The following is a 20,582-nucleotide window of genomic DNA, read 5'->3' on the forward strand; positions in this document are numbered from 1 at the left end:
GGTCAGAAGTAGTAGAGATATTAATAGGACATAGCCTCAGAAAGAATCTGGGGCAGCACCTCCACCACCCCAGTCAGGCCCCACAACATTCCTGACCTCAAGAAAAGGAAAGAGGTTGGGTTCATAGCTTCTTGTTTGTAAAAGGTTATTTATTGCCATAGCATTTACCAGTGATAACTGATCTAAGAAGAAAACCATTATCTATCGTACGCCTAATATTATGCAGCAGTAATTGCAGGATAAGTAAAATTTTATATTCTGCTTTTAAAAAGTGTTTTAGTTATTGAACAAGAAAACAGCTACTGTCGATTATTTACTCTGTGCTAGACAGCAAGCACTTTACATGTATTACTTCATTTAATCTTCTTTACAATCCCATGAAGTAGGAGGTACTATTATTACCCCCTTCTTAAATGATAGGGAAACAGAAGCACAGTGAGTTAGATTATTTGTCCAAGGTCAGTGGATTTCAAGCATTGTGAATGCAAGCCACAGTAGAAACATAGTCTATGTCGTAATCTGAATCACTCATACCTGTTTCACAATACTACACCAACACTTACTCTATGGGACCTACTCCGATATTTTCTATTCAAGTCTTTTTCCCCCCTCATACTGGTCTGAGCCACTATATTGATTCTATGACCTACTAATGGGTTGCAACTTGCAGTTTGAAAACAATGCCCGAGGTGACAAATATACCACAATCCTAACAAAATTACACAAAATGTGAAGTCACCATACTCTGTAATGTGAACTTTCACGTCCTGAGCACCTGCCCTGTATCGAGTTCCATGCCGCGTGTTAAAGACATGATCTTACCCTCAAAGCACTCAGACACTCCTCAAGGAAACATAGGTAGGTAGGCAGTGACAACACAGCCGCGGTCCTCAGTCCTGGCAGCAACTTAGAACTACCTGAGGGTTTTTTAAAAGCACTAATGTTGAGGACGTCTTCCCAGGCTTTCTGATTTAACTGGGCTGGAGTGGGACTGGACGTCAGTATTTTTTAAGAGCTCCCCAGGTGATTCTAAGGCGCGCCCAGGACTGAGGATCACGGCAATACAGCGTAAGTACTGCTAGAGGGAAGTTTAGAACAGGCACACCTAGCTGCCTAAAGTTGCTGAGAGCAGCGCCTGGCTGGCTCCATCGGTGCAGCGTGGGACTCTTGATCTTCAGGGTTGTGTGTTCGAGCCCCGTGTTGGGTGTAAAGATTACTCAAAAGTAAAGGATGTTGAGAAGAGCCTCAGAAGTGGTTTTCAGAGTTGGGTTTGTGTGCTGGATTCCTTCTGCTTAGCTCTTTCTTGATTGTTTGGCTCTTTAGATCCACTGTCCACTATCTGCCCAGTACCGTGAACCTGTGCAGACAAGTCATTTGGTTCCTTCGCTCCCTGGCTTCCACTTAGGTATGTGCCAATGCCCCTGCAGGGGATCGCGAGAGGGAGGAATGTGAGGGCTGGGTAATTAATTCCCGGGCTACTTCCTGCAAGTCTCCCTTTAGCTGGCTGTGAACCTTATTTGAAGGTAACTGTCCCTTTCACATTGGCTGGATGCACAGGACTCTTCCACTTTCTGTAATCTCTCCTCCCTCCCCCCACCCTTTCGGGTCAAGGGGCGTTAACAGCTCACATGAGGTTCCTGAACTCTCCCTGGTCTTCCTCTATACCCCACCCACATGTTTGAAATTAGTCCCTTTGTAAATAAACAGTTGTCTAATTGTCCTAATCTGAGTGTGTCATCTGTTTCCTATTGAGACTGACTGATAAAGCCTGGAAGCAGGATGGGAGCTTGCTGTAAGGATAAGGAAGGGGGGGGGGATGGCAGAGGGAGCAGAATGAGTAATGGCAAAAAGCATGAAAATATAGTATTTTTGTTTGTTTGAGTCTCTTTATTGGCTAAGGACAAATTGATAAATCCACTGTTCAGTTCTGTCCTAGTCTTACCACCAGCAGCATTTGACTTCTTAATAACTCCTTCTTGGTAAAACAAGCAAACAAAAAAATGAAGAATTTTAAAAATTAAAAAAAAAAATACAAAAAAAAAAAAAACCTCCTTCTTGAGACAAATCTGTCACTTGGCCTCCATGATATCGCACTCTATTGGTTCTTGTTCTTCCTCTAGCTCCTCTTTTAAGTCTCTCATTTCCCTGATTTCTTCATCTCCCTGATGCTGAATGTTGGAGTCCCAACAACTGTTCTTGGTTCTCCTGTCTATCTACACCAACTCTCCATCATCATCCAGTATCATGGCTTCAAATACTCTATATGCTGTCCACTCCCAAATTTACGTATCAGACCTGGAGTTCTCCTCCAAGTCCAGACTCAGATACCCAACCTAAACAGAGAAGGGAGTGGTGTCTGGACCCGGCTCCTAGAGCCAACTGTTACATTTTCAGGAATTTTTCCAGCCTCTTGTTAAACACAGCCATTACTAAAAATTAAATTATATAAACTTAAAATTAAATAAATTCTATTAAAAACAAAGGTAATATTCAAAAAAAAAATAAAAACAAAGGTAATATTCAAAACCATCACTTTTTTTTTTTTTTAAGATTTTATTTATTTATTTGAGAGAGCACAAGCAGGGGGAAGCGCAGAGGGAGAGGGAGAAACAGACTCCCCACCCAGCGGGGAGCACTATGTGGGGCCTCATCCCAGGACCCCGACATCATGACTGGAGCTAAAGTCAGACACTCAATCAACTGAGCCACCCAGGGACCCCAACACTCATCACTTTCCTATATTTTATTGTTTCCTATGCTCTTGGTGTTATTTACATCTATTCTCTCTGTATTCTGGAAATACTATTTAATGGTGTGCTATTCTTTCATTTCTTCCTAACTCCACATTCAGAGACATCATGTTGGTAGCTCTGAAACCAGCCATGGTGAGAGTATTACACTGCAGAAATTGGCAAATGCTACCAATCAGAGTTTGACTTGTTACTTTGTTGATTGCCTATACCTAAGAAAGTGATGTAAAAAATATTAATAATGCAGACTAAATTTAGATTGCATTGTGTCTGTAGCTATTACACTGTAAATAACATAAAATATTTGAGGAACTATTCTTCCAGGGTTAGAAAACAACTATCTGAGTCAACAAAGCAGTCATTTGTGTCATTGACTAGTGAAGTTCCGACATAAGTCTTTATTGTTTCACTTTCATCTTACTATTTTAAGATTTTATTTTTTTCTATTTATTTGAGAGAAAGAGAAAGAGAGCAAGCAGGGCAAGGGGCAGAGACAGAGGGAGAGAATCTCAAGAAGACTCAGCACCATCGAGCAGCCTGACACAGGGCTTCATTCCACGGCCCCGAGACCATGACCTGAACCAACGCCGAGTTGGACACTCATCCAACGGAGCCAGCCAGGTGCCCTTACTTTCGTCTTACTATTTTTTTAAAGATTTCTTATTTATTTGTCAGACAGAGAGAGAGAGAGCTCAAGCAGGGGTAGTGGCAGGCAGAGAGAGAAGCAGGCTCCCCACTGAGTAGGGAGCCCGATGCGGGACTCAATCCCAGGACCCGGGGATCATGACCCGAGCTGAAGGCAGATGCTTAACCGACTGAGCCACCCAGGCATCCCTCATTTTAACTATTAATGCAAACAAATATCAACCAATATTCACCTTGGAACTATACTTTCTTAATTTTAACTCCACTATAGTTAACATACAATGTTATATCAGTTTCAGGTGTATAATATAGTGATTCACCAATTCTATATGTTACTCAGTGCTCATCACTGTAAGTATACTTTTTTTTTTTTTTTAAGATTTTATTTATTTATGTGACAGAGAGACAGCCAGCGAGAGAGGGAACACAGCAGGGGGAGTGGGAGAGGAAGAAGCAGGCTCCCAGCGGAGGAGCCCGATGTGGGACTCGATCCCGGAACGCCGGGATCACGCCCTGAGCCAAGGCAGGCGCTTAATGACTGCGCTACCCAGGCGCCCCATTTTAAGTATACTCTTAATTCCCTTCCCTGTTTCACCCTTTTGCTCACCCACCTCCCCTCTGGTGACCACCTGTTTGTTCTCTATAGTTAAGAGTCTGCTTTTTGGGTTGTCCCTTTTTTTTTCTTTGTTTTGTTTCTTAAATTGTACATACGCGTGAAATCATATGATATTTGTCTTTCTCTGATTGACTTATTTTGCTTAGCATACTGCTGTAGGGGTCGTTTTCATTACATGTTGTTGCAAAGAGCAAGATTTCATTCTTTTTTATGGCTGAACCTTGGAACAATACTTGTTCAGCAACTGCAAACATTAGTTGGCTACAGATATAAATTTGGCAAAACTCGAGGTGCCTGGCTGGCTCAGTCTGTAGAGCACGCGACTCTTGCTCTTGGGGTTGTGAATCCGAGCCCCATATTGGGTGTAGAGATTCCTCAAATAAATAACTTTAAAAATTCATTTAAAAACAAACAAGCAAACAAACAAGTTTGGCAAAAATCAATGAAGGCATTCTGTGAGAATTAATTGGCCATATGGAATTTATGATAAGGAGTATTATATAAAGTAGTCCTCCCTTGCCCCAGGCTTTGCCTTCAGCAGTTTCACTTATCCAGGCCAACTGCAGTCTGGAAAAAGTCCTCCTTCTGATGTACCAATCAGGAGGTCAACGGTCGCCTAACACTACATCACAAATGTCTAGTCATTCGCCCCACTTCCTCTCATCACATAGGCATTTTATTCTCTCACGTCATCACAAGAAGGGTGAATACAAAAGAGGATGTCAACTACCTGCATTGTGACCTCAGTCTACTTTCACATTGACGAAGTTCTTCTTTCCTGCTCATCTCTTAACTCAGGCAAAAGGCCCTGAGGCCAAAGCATCCCCTGATGGGAGCCCAAACTATCCTCTCAAGCAATGAGGACTGCCCTGAGCCAGAAAAACCCTGCCCCTGATTGACCTCAAGATAATGATCAACCTGACCTTTACCGTGCACCTGCATGTACCCACCCACACAGTCCCACATTTTCCTTATAGAAACCTAGAAGTATTTTCGACACTTTGGAGACAGGCTTTGAGACGCACTAGTCCTCTGTCTCGGTGTTGGCCTCATTGAAATAAATTCCTTTCTAGTTTGACCACCACTCGTCTCACTGCCTTTGGATTTTGTCAGCAACAAGTGGCCAAACTCGGTGTGTTTGGGACCCCTGGAGCCAGGTGCTCTTGCACCCCTGCGCCCCGACTACAAACACAGTACAAGATGTTTTGAGAGAAGGACCACATTCACGTAACTTTTATAGTACATTGTTATAACTGTTCTGTTTTATTATTTGCACTTGTTGTTAATCTCTTTCTGTGCCTATTTATAAATTAAATTCACTGAGGTATGTATGTATAGGAAAAAACATAGTTTGTTTTTTTGGGGGGGGCAAGGGAAAGGGAGAGAAGCTGACTCCCCGGAGTCTAAACCGGCTCAATCCCATGACCCTGACATCATGACCTGAGCCGAAATCAAGATTCAGACGCTTAACCAACGGAGCCACCCAGGAATACCAAAACATAGTTTCCTATAGGGTTCAGTTCTACCCCTGGTTTCAGGCATCTACTGTGGGTCTTGGAACCTATCTCCTCCCACAGATGGAGGAGAACTACTAAATTTTATTATTTGTGAATTGGGTGCTATGTGTCCATTTATAATACATTTCAATGGGCGGGCGCGCACACACACATTTTTCCCTTGGAGAACCAGTTGTCAAACATTTACCAGCATACCACTACTAATAAGCAACTCCAGAGCTGAGCTCTTGATTTTCCATCCCAAGCCAGTTGGCCACTGTGGGTGTCTTCATTTCAATTACTGGTAAAACTTCATCTTTCCACTTGCTCTGGCCAAAACCTTAAAAAGTCATCCACGACTCTTTCTCTCATACCCTACATCCAACTATCAGGAAATCCTTTTGCCTCTACTTTCAAAATATATTTAGAATCTGACTACTTTGCACCACCTCCACTGCCATCGCTTTGTCTAAGCCTATGTTTTCCTTCACATCGATTATTGTATTAGCCTCCTGACGGGTCTCCTTACTTCAGAGTGATTCTGCTAAAATATGAATTAGAAATGCCATTCCCCTGCTTAAAACTTTTTTTCTTTTTTTCATTTTTAAAAAAGACTTTATTTGGGGCGCCTGGGTGGCGCAGTCGTTGGGCGTCTGCCTTCGGCTCAGGGCGTGATCCCAGCGATCCGGGATCGAGCCCCACATCAGGCTCTTCCTCTAGGAGCCTGCTTCTTCCTCTCCCACTCCCCCTGCTTGTGTTCCCTCTCTCGCTGGCTGTCTCTATCTCTGTCAAATAAATAAATAAAATCTTTAAAAAAAAAAAAAAGACTTTATTTATTTATTTGAGAGAGAGACAGCTGGAAAGCCAGTGAGCGAGAAAGCACGAGCGGGGGAGGAGCAGAGGGAGAGGGAGAAGCAGACTCCAAGCTGAGCACAGAGCTCCACTCTGGGCTTATCCCACTGATGAGGGAGCAGAAGGCAAGCTGAGGGCAAAACACAAGCTGACACCCGGCAATCCCCCCAACTCCCAGGTGTGCAATGCGTGACATTCCTCAGGCACTCCTGGCTGCCCTAAAGCTAAGGCAAGGAAAAACAAATGGTTCACTTACAGAGATCACAGTCCAGTAAACCAGGAGTCTCCCTCAGTTACAAACGTCTTAGTGATTTACAAGAAAAAAAAGCATTGTTACCAATAACCTAATTTCCAGAAGGAAACTCCCAACTATCTTAACGTTAAGGCTTTACTAGAGGGGAAAACCACCTTAACTTGACAATGACAAGGCCTCTAGTATCTTGTAGGTCCTCTTTAGCATACAAAAGTTCTTTTGAAAAGCTCCCTTTTTCCTTATGTCCCCCAACTCCCAAGTATATAATCAGTCACCCCTCAGAACCCCGGGGCAGTAGCTCTTTCTGTCCACGGGTCCTGTCCCCTTGCTTTAATAAAACCACCTTTTTGCACCAAAGACATCTCAAGAATTCTTTCTTGGCTGTTGGCTCCAGACCTCACCAACATTCAAAAACTACATCATCACGAACCTGAAATCATGACCAGAGCCGAAATCAAGAGTCAGACACTCAAACGACTGAACCATCCATGCACCCCCCCTGCTTAAAACTCTTTAATGGCTAACATCTCAGATTCCAAGCCAATGTCTTTACAATGGCTTGTAAGGCCCTACAGTACCAGCTGCTCCCACCCCATTACCTCTCTAGCGTCATCCGCTGCTACTCCTCCCCTCATCCACTCCACTCCAGCCACACTAGCCTCTTTGCAGTTCTCCAGATACACCTGCCTGCTCCCGCCGCAGGGCCTGTGGACTTGCTGTTTCCTCTATCTGGAATGTTGCTCTTCTACTAGTTTTCCCCATCGTTTGCTCTCTTTCTTCAGGTTTTTGCTCAAATGCCACTTTCTCAGTGAGGCCTCCTGATCATTTGAATTAAAGTTGCAAAATCCTTCCCATCCCCCCACCATTCACCACCACATTCTCTGTCCCTCTCCCCAGTCATCACCATCTAATGTACTATGTGTTTCATATTATACATTTCAGTTATTATTCTTTTTCCCCCTACAAGAATGTAAGTTCAAGAACTATTGTCTTTTTCTTTCTTTTTTATTTTATTTTTTTTGTCCTATTAACTACTGTATTCCTAGCCCTCAAAATGTGTTTTGTTGGGGTGCCTGGGTGGCTCAGTTGGTTAAGTGTCTGCCTTCAGCTCAGGTCATGATCCCAGGGTCTGGGATCGAGACCTGCATCCGTCTCCCTGCTCAGAAGGGAGCCTGCTTCTCCCTCTCCCTCTGCTGCTCCGCCTGCTTCTGCTCTCCCTCTGTCACATAAATAAATAAAATCTTTTTTAAAGATGCGTTTTGTAGATAGTAGGTGATCAATAATTTGAGGAATGAACAAAACACTAACGAGTATTCTAAATACCCATAAAAAGCTTCTTTGAAGTTATTATGGGGAAAAGGAGTACAGGCTATTCAGGAGTGAGTCCCCTATCCTTTCAGGCACTCAGCTAACTCTGTGTGCATTTGTGTGTGCCTGTGGGTCTCCCCCTTGTATAGATAAACCGCTTGGAAATAGCTGTACTCTTGGAAACTCAAAAAATTCATAGCGGACTGAAAACAAAATGACAAAATATACACTGATAGCTAAAATCAATAGCATCTCATATCAGATTCTAGCATAGACAAGAAATAAAAGTCACCAGAAGTTTCAAGAAAAATGAATATTTGCTGAGCAGCTAGTGTATGCCAGGGGAACAATGATGATTCTGATATGGTCCAGCCTGCTCCAATGGCTGATGGGGAAGATGGCCATGGAAACAGACAACTACACAATATTATCACCAGCCCACCAAGAGGAAAATATACTAGCTACAAAGGCATCAGAGAAGAGAGAGTGATTAAGTGTAGTACCAGAGGAAGGTGATATCTGATCTGGGTTCCCATGCATGAATAGGGGAGGAGGATAGGCCCCAGAAGAGAAATTTTAGTAAGAAACATTTCATCACTATTTTTTTTTCCTGCTTAGTAGAAATGCCTACCCATCTGGATTTTAACAGGAAATAACTTAGCCAAGCTTGCAAAACTCTAAGTTGTATGGAGCAGAATTTGAGAACTCATGGTTATTGGGACATCCAGGGAGAGGCTGAGTGAAAGGGACAGATGGCAGGAAGGGAGATCAACATCTTCATGGGGCATAGCAAAGCGGGAGCCATTTAATACCACAGAAGCATCACAAGTGACGGCTCCCACGGTGGGGGTGGGGGTGGGGGAGGGAGTGGTATTTCTGTCTTGGCGCTTGCCGGGAGCACCTTTTCTCCTTTTCCTCCTCTCCTTGATAATGTTGTCTGCTCCAGAAGAGAGAGGCCACTTGGCAGATCAGAAAGGTCTCGTGTTCTGAATATGAAGGCCTGGATTTGAGTTTCATTAACTATGTGATCTTGTGCCCACCTTCCAAAACTTCGCTTATCACAGCATAGAGTGAAGTCCAAGCTCCTTGGCTTAGCACTTAAGACCCTTCTCCATCTGGCCCCTGATGACTATTCCAATTTCATCTACCCTCTACCCTTCTCATCCCAACAGCCAAGTAGAGTCTTGTTAAGACTCTGTGTCTTCAGACACCGCTCTCTCAAGCTGACATTTTGCCTTCCTCTTCCCCAAACTGGAGAATTCCCATTCCTCTTTGAAGACATGATTCTGTTGTTACCACCTCCAGGAAGACTTTCCTAACTGCTAGGTTAGCAACTGCCTCTAGGCCTTAAAAACCCAGAGTTTCCTTTACCTCAGTGTCTAGAACACATGTGCTCTTTCCCGTTTCTATGCACTGTCTTTGGAACATCATAAGACTCTCTGCCACTCCCCTGCTTTAAAAAACAACAACAGTGGACACTTGGGTGGCTCGATCAGTTAAGCGTTGACTCTTGATTTCAGCTCAGGTCCTAATCTCAGGGTTATGAAATCAAGACCAGGTGGTGGGTGTGGAGCCTGCTTAAGATTCTTTCTCTCCCTCTCCCTCCGCCCCTCTCCTCTCCCCATCTAAAATATAAACAAACAAACAAATAACAACAGCAACTAACCACCCTCATTTCTTGGCTGAAAGACCATAATCTTTACTGTGGCCTACCAGATACTTTGTGACCTCACCCTTACCTGGCTCATCACCTTCCCCTCTCACCCTTTGCTCTCTCTGCCCCAGCCAGACTAGCCTTCTTTGCTTCTCAATGCACCATGTTTCTCTCTCCCTCAGGACCTCTGCACTTGCTTCCTTGCTTCAACCTGGCTACTTTCTATTTATTCTTCAGAGGGCAGCTCAAACTTTCCTTCCTCTGGGAAGCCCTCCTTACCTGGCTCCCCTTCCCCTACCAGGCTAGTTTAGGTGGTACTTAACACAGTAGTAATTATAGACTTATTTATGAATTAGTTAATACCTGTCTCCCCCTGGGTGGGGACGATGCTGTCTTGCTCATCATTGCATAAGAGGCACCTACAGCAGAACCTGGCACAGACCAGGTGCTCAGCAAGTGTTTGTTCAATGACTGTAGGAGTGCTTAGCCCTTGCCACATTACATCAAATTTCCAGTTTACCTGGTTTCTCATGAAAGAGACCGTTGGCTGCCTCCATTTTGACCTCAGGTTTTCTAGTTGGGTTCTTTTTTCCATTTTGCCTCTTGGCTCAGATGGAAGACCTTGCAGGCAAAGCATCCCCTGATGGGAACACAAACTACCCTCCCAAGTAATCAGGACTGCCCTGAGCCAGCAAGATCCTGACCATGACTGACTCCAAGACAATGATTATTTGAATGCCACTGCCCACCTGCATGTACCCACCCACTTTTGTCCCACATTTTCCTTATATAAACCTGGAAGTACTTTTGGCACTTTGGAGATAGTCTTTGAGAGGTGAGTCCACTGTCTTCCCGGTGTTGGCCTCACTAAAATAAACTCCTTTCTCATCTCAACACCACTCATCTCCCTGCCTTTGGATTTTGTCAGTAACAAGTGGCTGAACTTGGTCTGTTTGGGACCCCTGGAGCCAGGGGCTCTTTCACCCCCGAGCCTGGGCTACACTCTCACTGCAGCCTGTGAGCGCCCAAAGAACTAGGACAGCATCAGCACCCAACACCACGCTTGGCACTTTGTGGGGCTCAGTAAGGGTTTTCCGAGTGTGGGAGACACTGTGATGTGCCGCCCGGATTCCCCATCAGTAAAGATCTGAGACACCAACTGCTGGGAGTGCTGTCAGTGGAAAGCCTTTAACTGTCAGCCCCTCCAGGGACAGGATCACCTTGGCTCCTGTCACGCCCCTACCCAGATGGCCCCACATCCAACGACTGGTAAAGCAGGGATATGAAGCCGTGGCCTGGCCATTTTAATTTATCTGCGGACTACTCTGATGGGCCATTCTAGCTCCAGAGTCTCCATGGGGTCAGCCAAGACTGTCTTGGGCCTGCAAGCAGCTCTGGACTTGTGCCCGCTCCTGTTCCCTCCCTCCCTTCCACAGGTGCTGATCCCAAGGGTGTTCCCTAATAAATTCCTGCACCGTAACCTCCATCTCAGAATCTGCTTCCCAAAACCCAACCTCCAACAGGCCCTCTGTCTTGTCTTCCCTTTCTCTGTGCCATCTCTCTCAGGGAACATACATTCATTCACCTAAAGTTTGTAGGCACCATTCAGCTGACAAAGCATTTTGAAGTGATGTGGACCAGGAGCAAATGGTCAAGAAAGAATTCTTGAGACGTTTTTGGTGCAAAAAGGTGCTTTTATTAAAGCACGGGGTCAGGACTTGTGGACAGAAAGAGCTGCTCTGGGGTTGTGGGGAGTGACTGATGATACCCTTTTTAGTTAGTGGGGGTTAGGGATGGCATAAGTCTCTAAAGAATTTGGAAGTAAAGCTTTCAGGACCTTGAGGGGGGCTAGCTGCTGCTAAGATACGGTTATTTACTACTGCCTAGTAAAACATCAGTCATGAGACCCTTCAGATGTCTATCAGTGGGCCGTATGCTCAGGAGGTAATTGCAAATATATCTTGGGTAGTGTTTTCAGCAATGGGGGAAGTGACACTAGTAAGAGCAAAGCTATAATGGTAAAGCAGTAAGTCCTTGAGAGAGCTGTAGGAGTTTTCCAATCTGTAAGCCTCAGGAATTCTGCCTGGAGACTGCCAGCAGCAGCAAAGTCTGGCCTTTGTTTTTCTATTACTCCCATTCTATATTGTCTGGCTGCGTCAGGAAGGGAGGCTAGCTAGCCCCACTGAACAGCTGGAGAAGCCGAAGCCCAGAGAAGTGGCATAACCAGCTTAAGGCCACTGAGCTCATTAAGAGTTGAGCTCTCAGATCCAGTTTTTCACCTCCCTTTCCCTACCAAGTTGCTGCATCCTGGAATGAGACGGAGCCTCACTGCTACTGATCCCAATGGTCTGTGGTCAGAATCCCCAAACCATGGCTCTGGGGTCAGGGAACGGTGCAGGTGAGGAGACTGAGGTCCAGAGCCCGGTGATCCAGCGCCAGCGGGGCAGAAGGCGAGGGGGCGCGTCCATCCTCCCCAGCAGCCGGCGCCGGAGCCGCCTCCGCCCGCCCCCCACGCTGGGTCCCCCCGCCTGGATTTTGCCCTCGCAGCGCCGGCAGCTCGGGAGCCAGTCATGGTGGCTGCACTGGTGGCGGCGTGGCTGCTCCTGTCGGCCGCGGCCTGCGCGCAGCGGGAGCAGGACTTCTACGACTTCAAGGCGGTCAACATCCGGGGCAAGTTGGTGTCGCTGGAGAAGTACCGCGGCTCGGTGAGTGTCCGCCCGCGGGGCCTCGGCGCCGCCCCGGCAGGGCCTGGTGCTCGAGCCCCGCGGCCCGGGACCCTGCAGGTGTGGCTCCGAGGGGCCTCCGCAGCCCTGCCCTGGCTCCCGCCACCCCAGGCATTCCCCACGGGGTGCGGAGCCCCCAGATCCTGCGCTGAGTCTGTCCCGCGACGACGTGGCACGGCCCTGGCGCGCACTGAAACCCGAAACTCTCCCAGCCGACGCCGATTTCCCTCCCAGCGATTTTGGGTATTGGAGTCCAGACCTCTCCCAGAGGCTGCTCGCCTCGGCCCAGCCTTTGTCCTGCACGGGTCGGAAAGCACCCTGGCATCCTGGCGCCTTTGTCTCTCCCACCCCCAGTCCCGCGTCTGGAGCTGGGGTTGTTGCTGATATTGAGTTGAATGAGAGCACTGTGAAAATGAATGTGCAGTGTAGGGAAAGTTAATCAGATGCACGGGGACCTTACACAGATCTTCCTTTAGAGGGAGGGGACACTAAGGACCCGGAGAGGAAGGGTATTTGCACAGGGCCACACATCTCTAGAAAGCACAGAGCGTGGAGGAGAATCACCCTTCCATCTGTGGACTTCTCTGGGCAAACTCTACGATGGAAGCTGGGGCTGAGCTACAAGAGTCACCCAGGCTCACTGCTATCTCCTTATCAAGAGGGAATCTCAGCTCAGAGAGTACTCAGACAGAAAATGTGCCTGGATGAGTCTTTAAAACGAGAGAGAGTTTTGGCAAGACCAAGAAGAGCATTCCAGGCAAAGAACTGTTCATACCAAGGCTCAGAAGCAAACAGCAAGAAGGATGGAGGAGAGGTGGGTGGGCTTCAAGCAGTTCTGCTTGCAGGAGTGTAAAGCATGAGGCTGAGCAGTGTCAGATGAGGCTGAAGAGAGTAGGGAGGGCCCGAGAGGAGTCTTGAACACTATATTCAAAGGCCTATATGTGGCACTGTGTGTAATGAAGAGGGCTCCAAGTCCATTTCTCAAGATGGACCTGAGACAAAAAAAGAAGAAAAGAAAAGATGAATCTAGGTAGGGCCTTTATGTGGGAAAGGTGGGAAGTTGGTGATGGACACATAGGTACAGAGTTCAGATTTGGATGGACCGCACAAAAATGGCTATCAGCACTCTTCTCCTGGGAGGAAGTCTTTAGTGAAGAAAGTACTTTCTAAATCTTAAAATGCCCAGTTACACTGGGAGTCCTGGGGGCAATATTCCTTGTCCCCCAAGGTGTATTTCAAATGACATGACAGTGTGGAAGTGATACGGGAAACAAAGGCAAAAGAAAAAATTAAATTTCCTTATGGCCTACAGCCCATGGACAAGTCCTTGAACAGGTAGAGTGATCTTCTTGGAGCTCAGCTGCCTCAATGTTGACACTTCGCTAAGGGCAAAAGACAATCTTAGCCTGACCCCCCAGGATCCTGTGAGTCTATTTTAACATATAAAAATTCCTTTGGAAACTTCCTTTATCTCTACCCTCCAAGATGTTAGCAATCATCCTCCAAGCAAATGACCAACTGATACACACCTGAAGGGTCTCATGTCTGAGTTTTTACTAAATAGTAATAAATGACCTTTTCCCAACAATGGCTAGCCCCCTCAGGATCCTGGAAACCTTTTTTCCAAAATACCTTGGAGGCTTGCGCTATCCCTACCCCCCTCCCAACTTGAAAGTACGTAATGAACCACTCCTCATGATCCCAGAGCAGCTCTTTCTGCCCACAGGTCCTGTCCTCGTGCTTGAATAAAAGCACCTTTTTACACCAAAGACGTCTCAAGAATTCTTTCTTGGCCGTCAGCTCCAAACCTCAACATTTTCCTACATCAGAAGCACTTGGTAGAGTGCTCTGTTCCTATGTTTGGTGGGCCCCAGCAGGAAACTCATCTAGCACTGAGGACAAAGAGCCAATAAGAGTAGGGCCCATTCCCAGTCAGGCCTCTCCTTCCTTCTAGGGCAGCTTGACAGAGAGCCCCAGGTTTAGCACTTGACCAGCTCTGCTATTCATTCATTCATTATTATTGAGCACCTACTCCCTACTAAGTACTAGGCTGGTCCTTGGGATACAGTGGTATACAGACAAGTTTCCACTTTAATAGAGCTTATATGAAATGGAAAAGAGAGAGACAATAAACAGGAACAGAGAAATGAACAAGGTAATTCCTAGTACAGTGGTACTAAGTGCTAAGACATAAATAGAACAAAGTCTATTTATTTTCAGAAGTAACAAGGCACTAGGAATGTGAGGAACAGAAATCTTGGAGAAAAATGACTCAGAGCAGTGATCCCAGAATTCTGGGTGTTTTAAAACTCTAGGTCATTGGTAAATCCTAAAAAGCATGGGAGTGAGAAGCCAAGAAATCTATCAGAAAGAAATTGAAAACAAACAAACAAAAAAAAGAACAAAGTCGCATACCTACTAAGAGATATAGGGAGAATTTGAACCCAGGCAGTCCAGCTCCAAAGCCTAAGCCCTTAACTGCCAGGTTTAAAGGGAAATCAGGAATAGTCAGTCCAAGGAAACTGTAAAGGATTCTGTGAGTTAACCCAAGCTGGGTCCACCACTGGGACAATAGGGTCATTCATTCACCTGTAAATAATTACTGGCTCAGTATGTGTATTTTACCACAGTCTTTTTAAAAAATTGAAAAAGGTTTACTGGCTCCCAGTACCTGTGTGGCAGTGGGTCCAACCCTGGAGACAAAGCCATGAGCAAGAGTATATGGTTTGTGCCCTCAGGCTAACTGGGAAGGCTGTCATCTGGACCAGTGTTGAGTATGGATGAATAGATGGCCACCTGGGAATGTGCTTGTCTAGAGTGTGAGCTTACGTACATGTAGGCCTGAGTGAGGCGTGTGTGCAAATGGTTTGTTTACTTCTATGTGTACACCTGAGTCTGTATCTATGTTTGGATATACATATATGTAAATTAACTGTGTATTTGGGTGTGTCTGTCCATCCATGTTTTGGTCACTTTAAGGATAAACTTTTTGTTTTCAGGTATGGAACTCGAAGCAGAACTTCCCTCCTTCCAAAAGAGTGGGCAGACGCACAAGATGTAGGTTAAAAATAAGCAAACTTTAATGCTTTCATTGTCCAGGGATCCAGCAGAGAAGAAAGAGGAAGGCCGCTAACTAGGGAAGGGAGTTAGGGTCCTAGTTTCTCACCACCACGGGCAGAAAATGACATGCTGACACAAATGAGGGAGATTGTCCTAATGGCCTATGGCCCCATAGGATGGGTCCTTCCTTATCTGGTGGAGGCAGGGTAGGGGAGTTGTAACTCAAGGGTTCTCATCATCCTGCCAAGTAGTTCTCAACTACTCCAGGAGACATACAACGTTTGGAGACATTTTTGACTGTCAAAACTAGACATCTAGTGGGTAGAGGCCAGGGGTGCTGCTAAATTTCCTACAATGAATAGGATAGCCCCTGCATAATAACGAATTATCTGGCCCCAAATATCCATAGTGCGGAGGTTGAGAAACCCTGTCTAGCCTGAGCAGTTTGTGCCTGCACATGTCCAGTGCCAGGCTGCCTCTGGGAGGTGGCCCTCTTTACAGAGCCAGCAAGTATAATCCCCGCTCTTCTAAAAAAGTGGCCAAAGAGATAGGGCTGGGCTGCCCAGACACAAGGTAAGATTTAAGAATTCTTTAACAATGTATAACTAGAGGCTAAAAACAGCACTGGTGCCAAAATTCTAATTGCGGTATTATAATTGAGTTCCATCAGCCAGCTTTGTATTTATCACCTAAAGGCTATAAATAAATGCATTTATTATAAGGTGATAATAAAGTTAAGTATTAGTCTAGTGACTCAAGAAAGTGATATTTGTGTGCTGGGATGGATTGCTCTGGGGTCCTTTTACGAAGAAAACCCATGTCTGTCTATATACCCACGCAGGTGACTGTGTATGTGTGCACATTAACTTACTCACTCAGCACACACTTTCTGCTTTCTTTTCCATATGTTAAGCCCAGGAGGGAAGCAGGCATAGCTCCTGCCTTCATTGGGTTCACAGTAGGCTTAGTACAAGGGAGACCATATAAAGTGATGAGTGCCAGTTGACTGAGCCAGAAATTGAACCCAGATCTGCCTTTCCACTCCCCTGCATTACCTCCTGATTGTGAGCTCACCAGCGTGTGCTCCTCTCTCTGTAAATGTGTTGTGTGTGTTTGTGGGCATGTGTGATGCGTGCTGATATATTTTTGTATCTTGGGGCATATGCATCCCCATTTATGGATATTGTATTCTTATTCTCATGAATGGTCATGTATGAGTATGCACACATACCTGTAAGCCCCTGCATGTTTGATTTCATTTGTGCCTGTGTGCATATGTTCATGTATCTGTGAGAGGATTGCACGTGTATGTATGTATACGTTGTGCCTTATTAATTGGTTGGGGGGGGTCACCGTGTGGGTCTGTCAGGTCATGTACAAGTGCATGACTTATCACTAAGTTGTGTATGTGTCTGGGTTTTGTTTTTGCCACCCAGGTGTCCCTGGTGGTGAACGTGGCTAGCGAGTGTGGCTTCACGGACCAGCACTACCGAGCCTTGCAGCAGCTGCAGCGGGACCTGGGGCCCCACCACTTCAATGTGCTTGCCTTCCCCTGCAACCAGTTCGGCCAGCAGGAGCCTGATACCAACAAGGAGATTGAGAGCTTCGCCCGCCGCACCTACAGTGTTTCTTTCCCCATGTTTAGCAAGGTCGCAGTCACCGGCGCTGGTGCCCACCCTGCCTTCAAGTACCTGATCCGTGAGTCCTGATCCTTTCCCTCATCTTCTGGTAGCTGGCTGAGGTCATGGCTCCTGGGGCAGCAGGAGCCACTGGCTGGCTGGGTGACCTGGGGCCCCTTCTAGACCCCTGCATGTAGGTTCATGGTCTGTTCCAGCACTAATCTTTGAGGATGCGCTGAGAGATATTCCTGCCTGAAAATATTTCTAACCCCCACCCTGCCCCGCTGCCTTGAGGTTCTCCCTCAGAGTTACTCTTACAGACTTTTCCGGGATCCTGTTTTCATATGCAGGGGTTCTTAAAAGGAGACCAGGCCCTCAGATTCAGTCAATGTGAATTAGTTAAGCTTATGGACTTAGGATAGAGAAACCAAGGCACAGACAGGGGATGCCACATGCCTGGAGAAGGCTGACCAAGACCACTGACAGGTATCTCCTGTCCTGAGTTAGGAGCAAAGTTTGTAGCCCATGGGAGGCAAACCTTTGGAACCAAAAATACCAGATCTTAATATTTCAGAAATAGATCCCTTCTGCATCCCCAGGAGCCTCAGAACCACAAGATGGGGTCATGGGCCAAGCTTGTCATTATGGCCCTGTTTCCTCCCTTGGGCCATTCTCTTCCTTTGGGGGCTCCATTTCTGCCTTCTAGTCCATGCTGCTGACTGCCTTCATATCCCTCACTACCACCCCCCATTCGCCTGGAGGAGTAAATGAAAAACAACAGTGCAGCAAACAAAAGATCCCTTACTGAGGCAGATTTGAATTTTGCTCTATGGGTCAATCCTAATATTTGCTTTTTTTCCCCCTGTGTGTTTTTATTAGTACCTTTCCAGTTCCCATAGTTATAGATCAAACCTCACACTGCTTTAGAAGCAACCGGGGAGCTCTTAAAAGTGGTTTAGACTAGACTTACTGAATCAGGACCCAAGAATCTGTTTATTTTAACCACCCCCATCATACCACCACCACCACCACCATGATTCATATGCAACCAGTCCACAGACTAACATTTGGAAACCGTTAAGATTTCATTTGAGAATAGGGTGTAGACTATTCAATTCAGTAGTTTGAGATCATTAAGAAAGGAGGATCTGATACTGCTTTATCAAGCATTTCACAGAATCCTAAAGCAGTAGTTCTCAACCTTGGGGCCATATTGGTATTTCCTGAAGAGCTTTTAAATAATACTGATGCCTGAATCTTAACACCAGAGATTCCGATTTAAGTAATCTGGTGTGGACTGGGCATCAGCATTTTGTTTTATTTTATTTTATTTTACTTTATTTTATTTTATTTTATTTTATTTTTTTGAAAGAGAGAGAGAGAGCGAGCACATGCACAAGCAGGGGGAGGGGGCAGAGAGAGAGAGAGAGAGAGAAGCAGACTCCCTGCTGAGCAGGGAGCCCAATGTAGGGCTTGATCCCAGGACCCCAAGATCATGACCTGAGCCGAAGGCAGATGCTTAACTGACTGAGCCACCCAGGTGCCCTGTGAGCATCAGGACTTTTAAAAGTTCTTTAGTTAATTCTAACTAACAGAACCACTGCTTCAAGGGAAGGATGGACACTGGTAGTGGAATTCCAGGAGAGGGGATATAGGGAAGCACACTTTGCTCTCCTTCTTCCTTTTTCTCTAGAGACTTCTGGGAAGGAGCCCACCTGGAACTTTTGGAAGTACCTAGTGGCCCCAGATGGAAAGGTAGTAGGGGCTTGGGACCCAACTGTGTCTGTGGAGGAGATCAAGCCCCAGATCACAGCACTCGTGAGGAAGCTCATCCTGAAGAAGCGAGAAGACTTATAACCACTTTCTCTCCTCTCCTACTTTCCCATCCCCCCCCATCCTCCACCTTGAATGGGAGACCAAAGCAAACTCAGTGGTGCTCAATGGTGCTTAGAGGGAGGACCTATGGACTCTCCTTCCTCCATTTTTATCCCATCTACCCCATCACTCCTATGTGGGAAATTCTAGTATTTGGATTATTTGAGTCTTAGAACAACCTATAGGAACTCTTGGCCAATGAGAGCTCTTGGCCAATGAATCACCAGCCAATAAGAACCTCTAGCCCATGAAAACATGTGGCAAATAGAAGTATATCAAGCAATAATCTCCTGCCTATTAAAAACTCTGTAAAATGGGACCAATTCCTACCTCACAGGGCTGTCGTGAGGATGAGGATGAAAGATCTATGAAAGTGCCTAGGGCAGTGCCAGCTCACTGGGAGGCATTCAATAAATGGGTTTTTTGGCTTATAAACCAAAAAATAACTTGTAATCAATAAAAAGTTGTGCCCAACATGAATTTCCAGCCATTGAGAATCCAAGCCAAAGATTTATTTGTTGTTACAATTGTTTTCCTCTGTATCATTTTTTTTAAATTACAAAAGTAATAGAAATAGATTGTAAAATAATACAGGATGATATAAAATAAAAATGAAGATATCCCCCTTGTTTTCTATATCTCACTCCCTGGAGGTAAATAAATACTGTTAGCAATTTGGTACAAAGACTTCCTAATTTTTTTTATCAAGCCAATAATTATTGCCCAATAAGAATTCACTGACCAAAAGTATACTATAATAACAAATAGGCAAAGGATATGAATAGATAATTCACAGAATAATGTAGATGGATAATAAGGATATGAGAAGATTTTTAGCTTCATTAAAGTTGGTAAGATTTTTTTAAATGATAAGACCCATAGTTGGTAAGGATGTGGGGAAATGGGCATTCATAGTAACTGTTGGTGGGACAATGAACTGGCACAAGTTTTTAGGGGGTGATTTGGCAGTATCTTTTAAAACTAAATGTTCATGTCCTTTGATCCATCATTTCTCGTCCTAGAAGTCTCCCAAACTGTGCAAATATGTATGTACGTCATTCATAATAGTGAAAATTGGATGCAACCCTGTATCCATCAATATGGTCTGATAATGAATTATGGTACAAATCCAAATGGTACACTAATACAGTTATTAAAATGAATGAATTAGGGGCACCTGACTGGCTTAGTCAGTAGACCATGTGACTCTTGGTCTCAGGATTGAGTTCAAGCCCCACATTGGGTGTAGAGATTACTTAAAAATATAATATTTTTAAAAATCTAATTCATTCATTTTATTTTAATTTTTTTTTAGATTAAAAAAAAAAAAAAAGTTAAGTAATCTCTACACCCAACATGGGGCTTGAACTCACAACCTTGAGACCAGGAGTCACACGCTCTACTGACTGTGCCAGCCAGGTGTCCCAAAATGAATGAACTAGATTTCTTTTTTTTTTTTTTAAGATTTTATTTATTTATTTGACAGAGATACAGACAGCCAGTGAGAGAGGGAACACAAGCAGGGGGAGTGGGAGAGGAAGAAGCAGGCTCATAGCGGAGGAGCCTGATGTGGGGCTCGATCCCATAATGCCGGGATCATGCCCTGAGCCGAAGGCAGACGCTTAACTGCTGTGCCACCCAGGTGCCCCTGAACTAGATTTCTATATGCTACCATAGAAAAAGTTGTCCAAAAGTGAAGAAAGGGCAGCTTGTAAAACAGAATGAATACAT

The 20,582-nt window shown here is 45.3% G+C and overlaps 1 protein-coding gene across 2 annotated transcripts; it reads left to right on the forward strand.

Moving 5' to 3' along the window:
• Positions 1-928: 928 nt before the first annotated feature.
• GPX7 (glutathione peroxidase 7) lies at positions 929-20,011 on the forward strand. Of its 2 annotated transcripts, XM_045799523.2 has the most exons (6): positions 929-1,068; positions 1,324-1,405; positions 3,209-3,371; positions 11,872-12,279; positions 16,794-17,055; positions 18,670-19,648. In XM_045799523.2, the coding sequence occupies exons 4-6, from the start codon at positions 12,145-12,147 to the stop codon at positions 18,831-18,833; spliced, it is 561 nt and encodes a 186-aa protein (XP_045655479.1). In that variant the 5' UTR covers positions 929-1,068; positions 1,324-1,405; positions 3,209-3,371; positions 11,872-12,144; the 3' UTR covers positions 18,834-19,648. The 2 variants fall into 2 exon arrangements, with proteins under 2 accessions (XP_045655479.1, XP_045655478.1); XM_045799522.2 differs by lacking the exons at positions 929-1,068; positions 1,324-1,405; positions 3,209-3,371; positions 11,872-12,279 and adding an exon at positions 13,968-15,354 and having other exon boundaries at positions 18,670-20,011.
• The last annotated feature ends 571 nt before the right edge of the window (positions 20,012-20,582 follow it).

Source organism: Ursus americanus, chromosome 12, assembly GCF_024610735.1.
Source record: "Ursus americanus isolate L20-20 chromosome 12, mUrsAme1.1.p, whole genome shotgun sequence".
NCBI classification, from domain to species: domain Eukaryota; kingdom Metazoa; phylum Chordata; class Mammalia; order Carnivora; family Ursidae; genus Ursus; species Ursus americanus.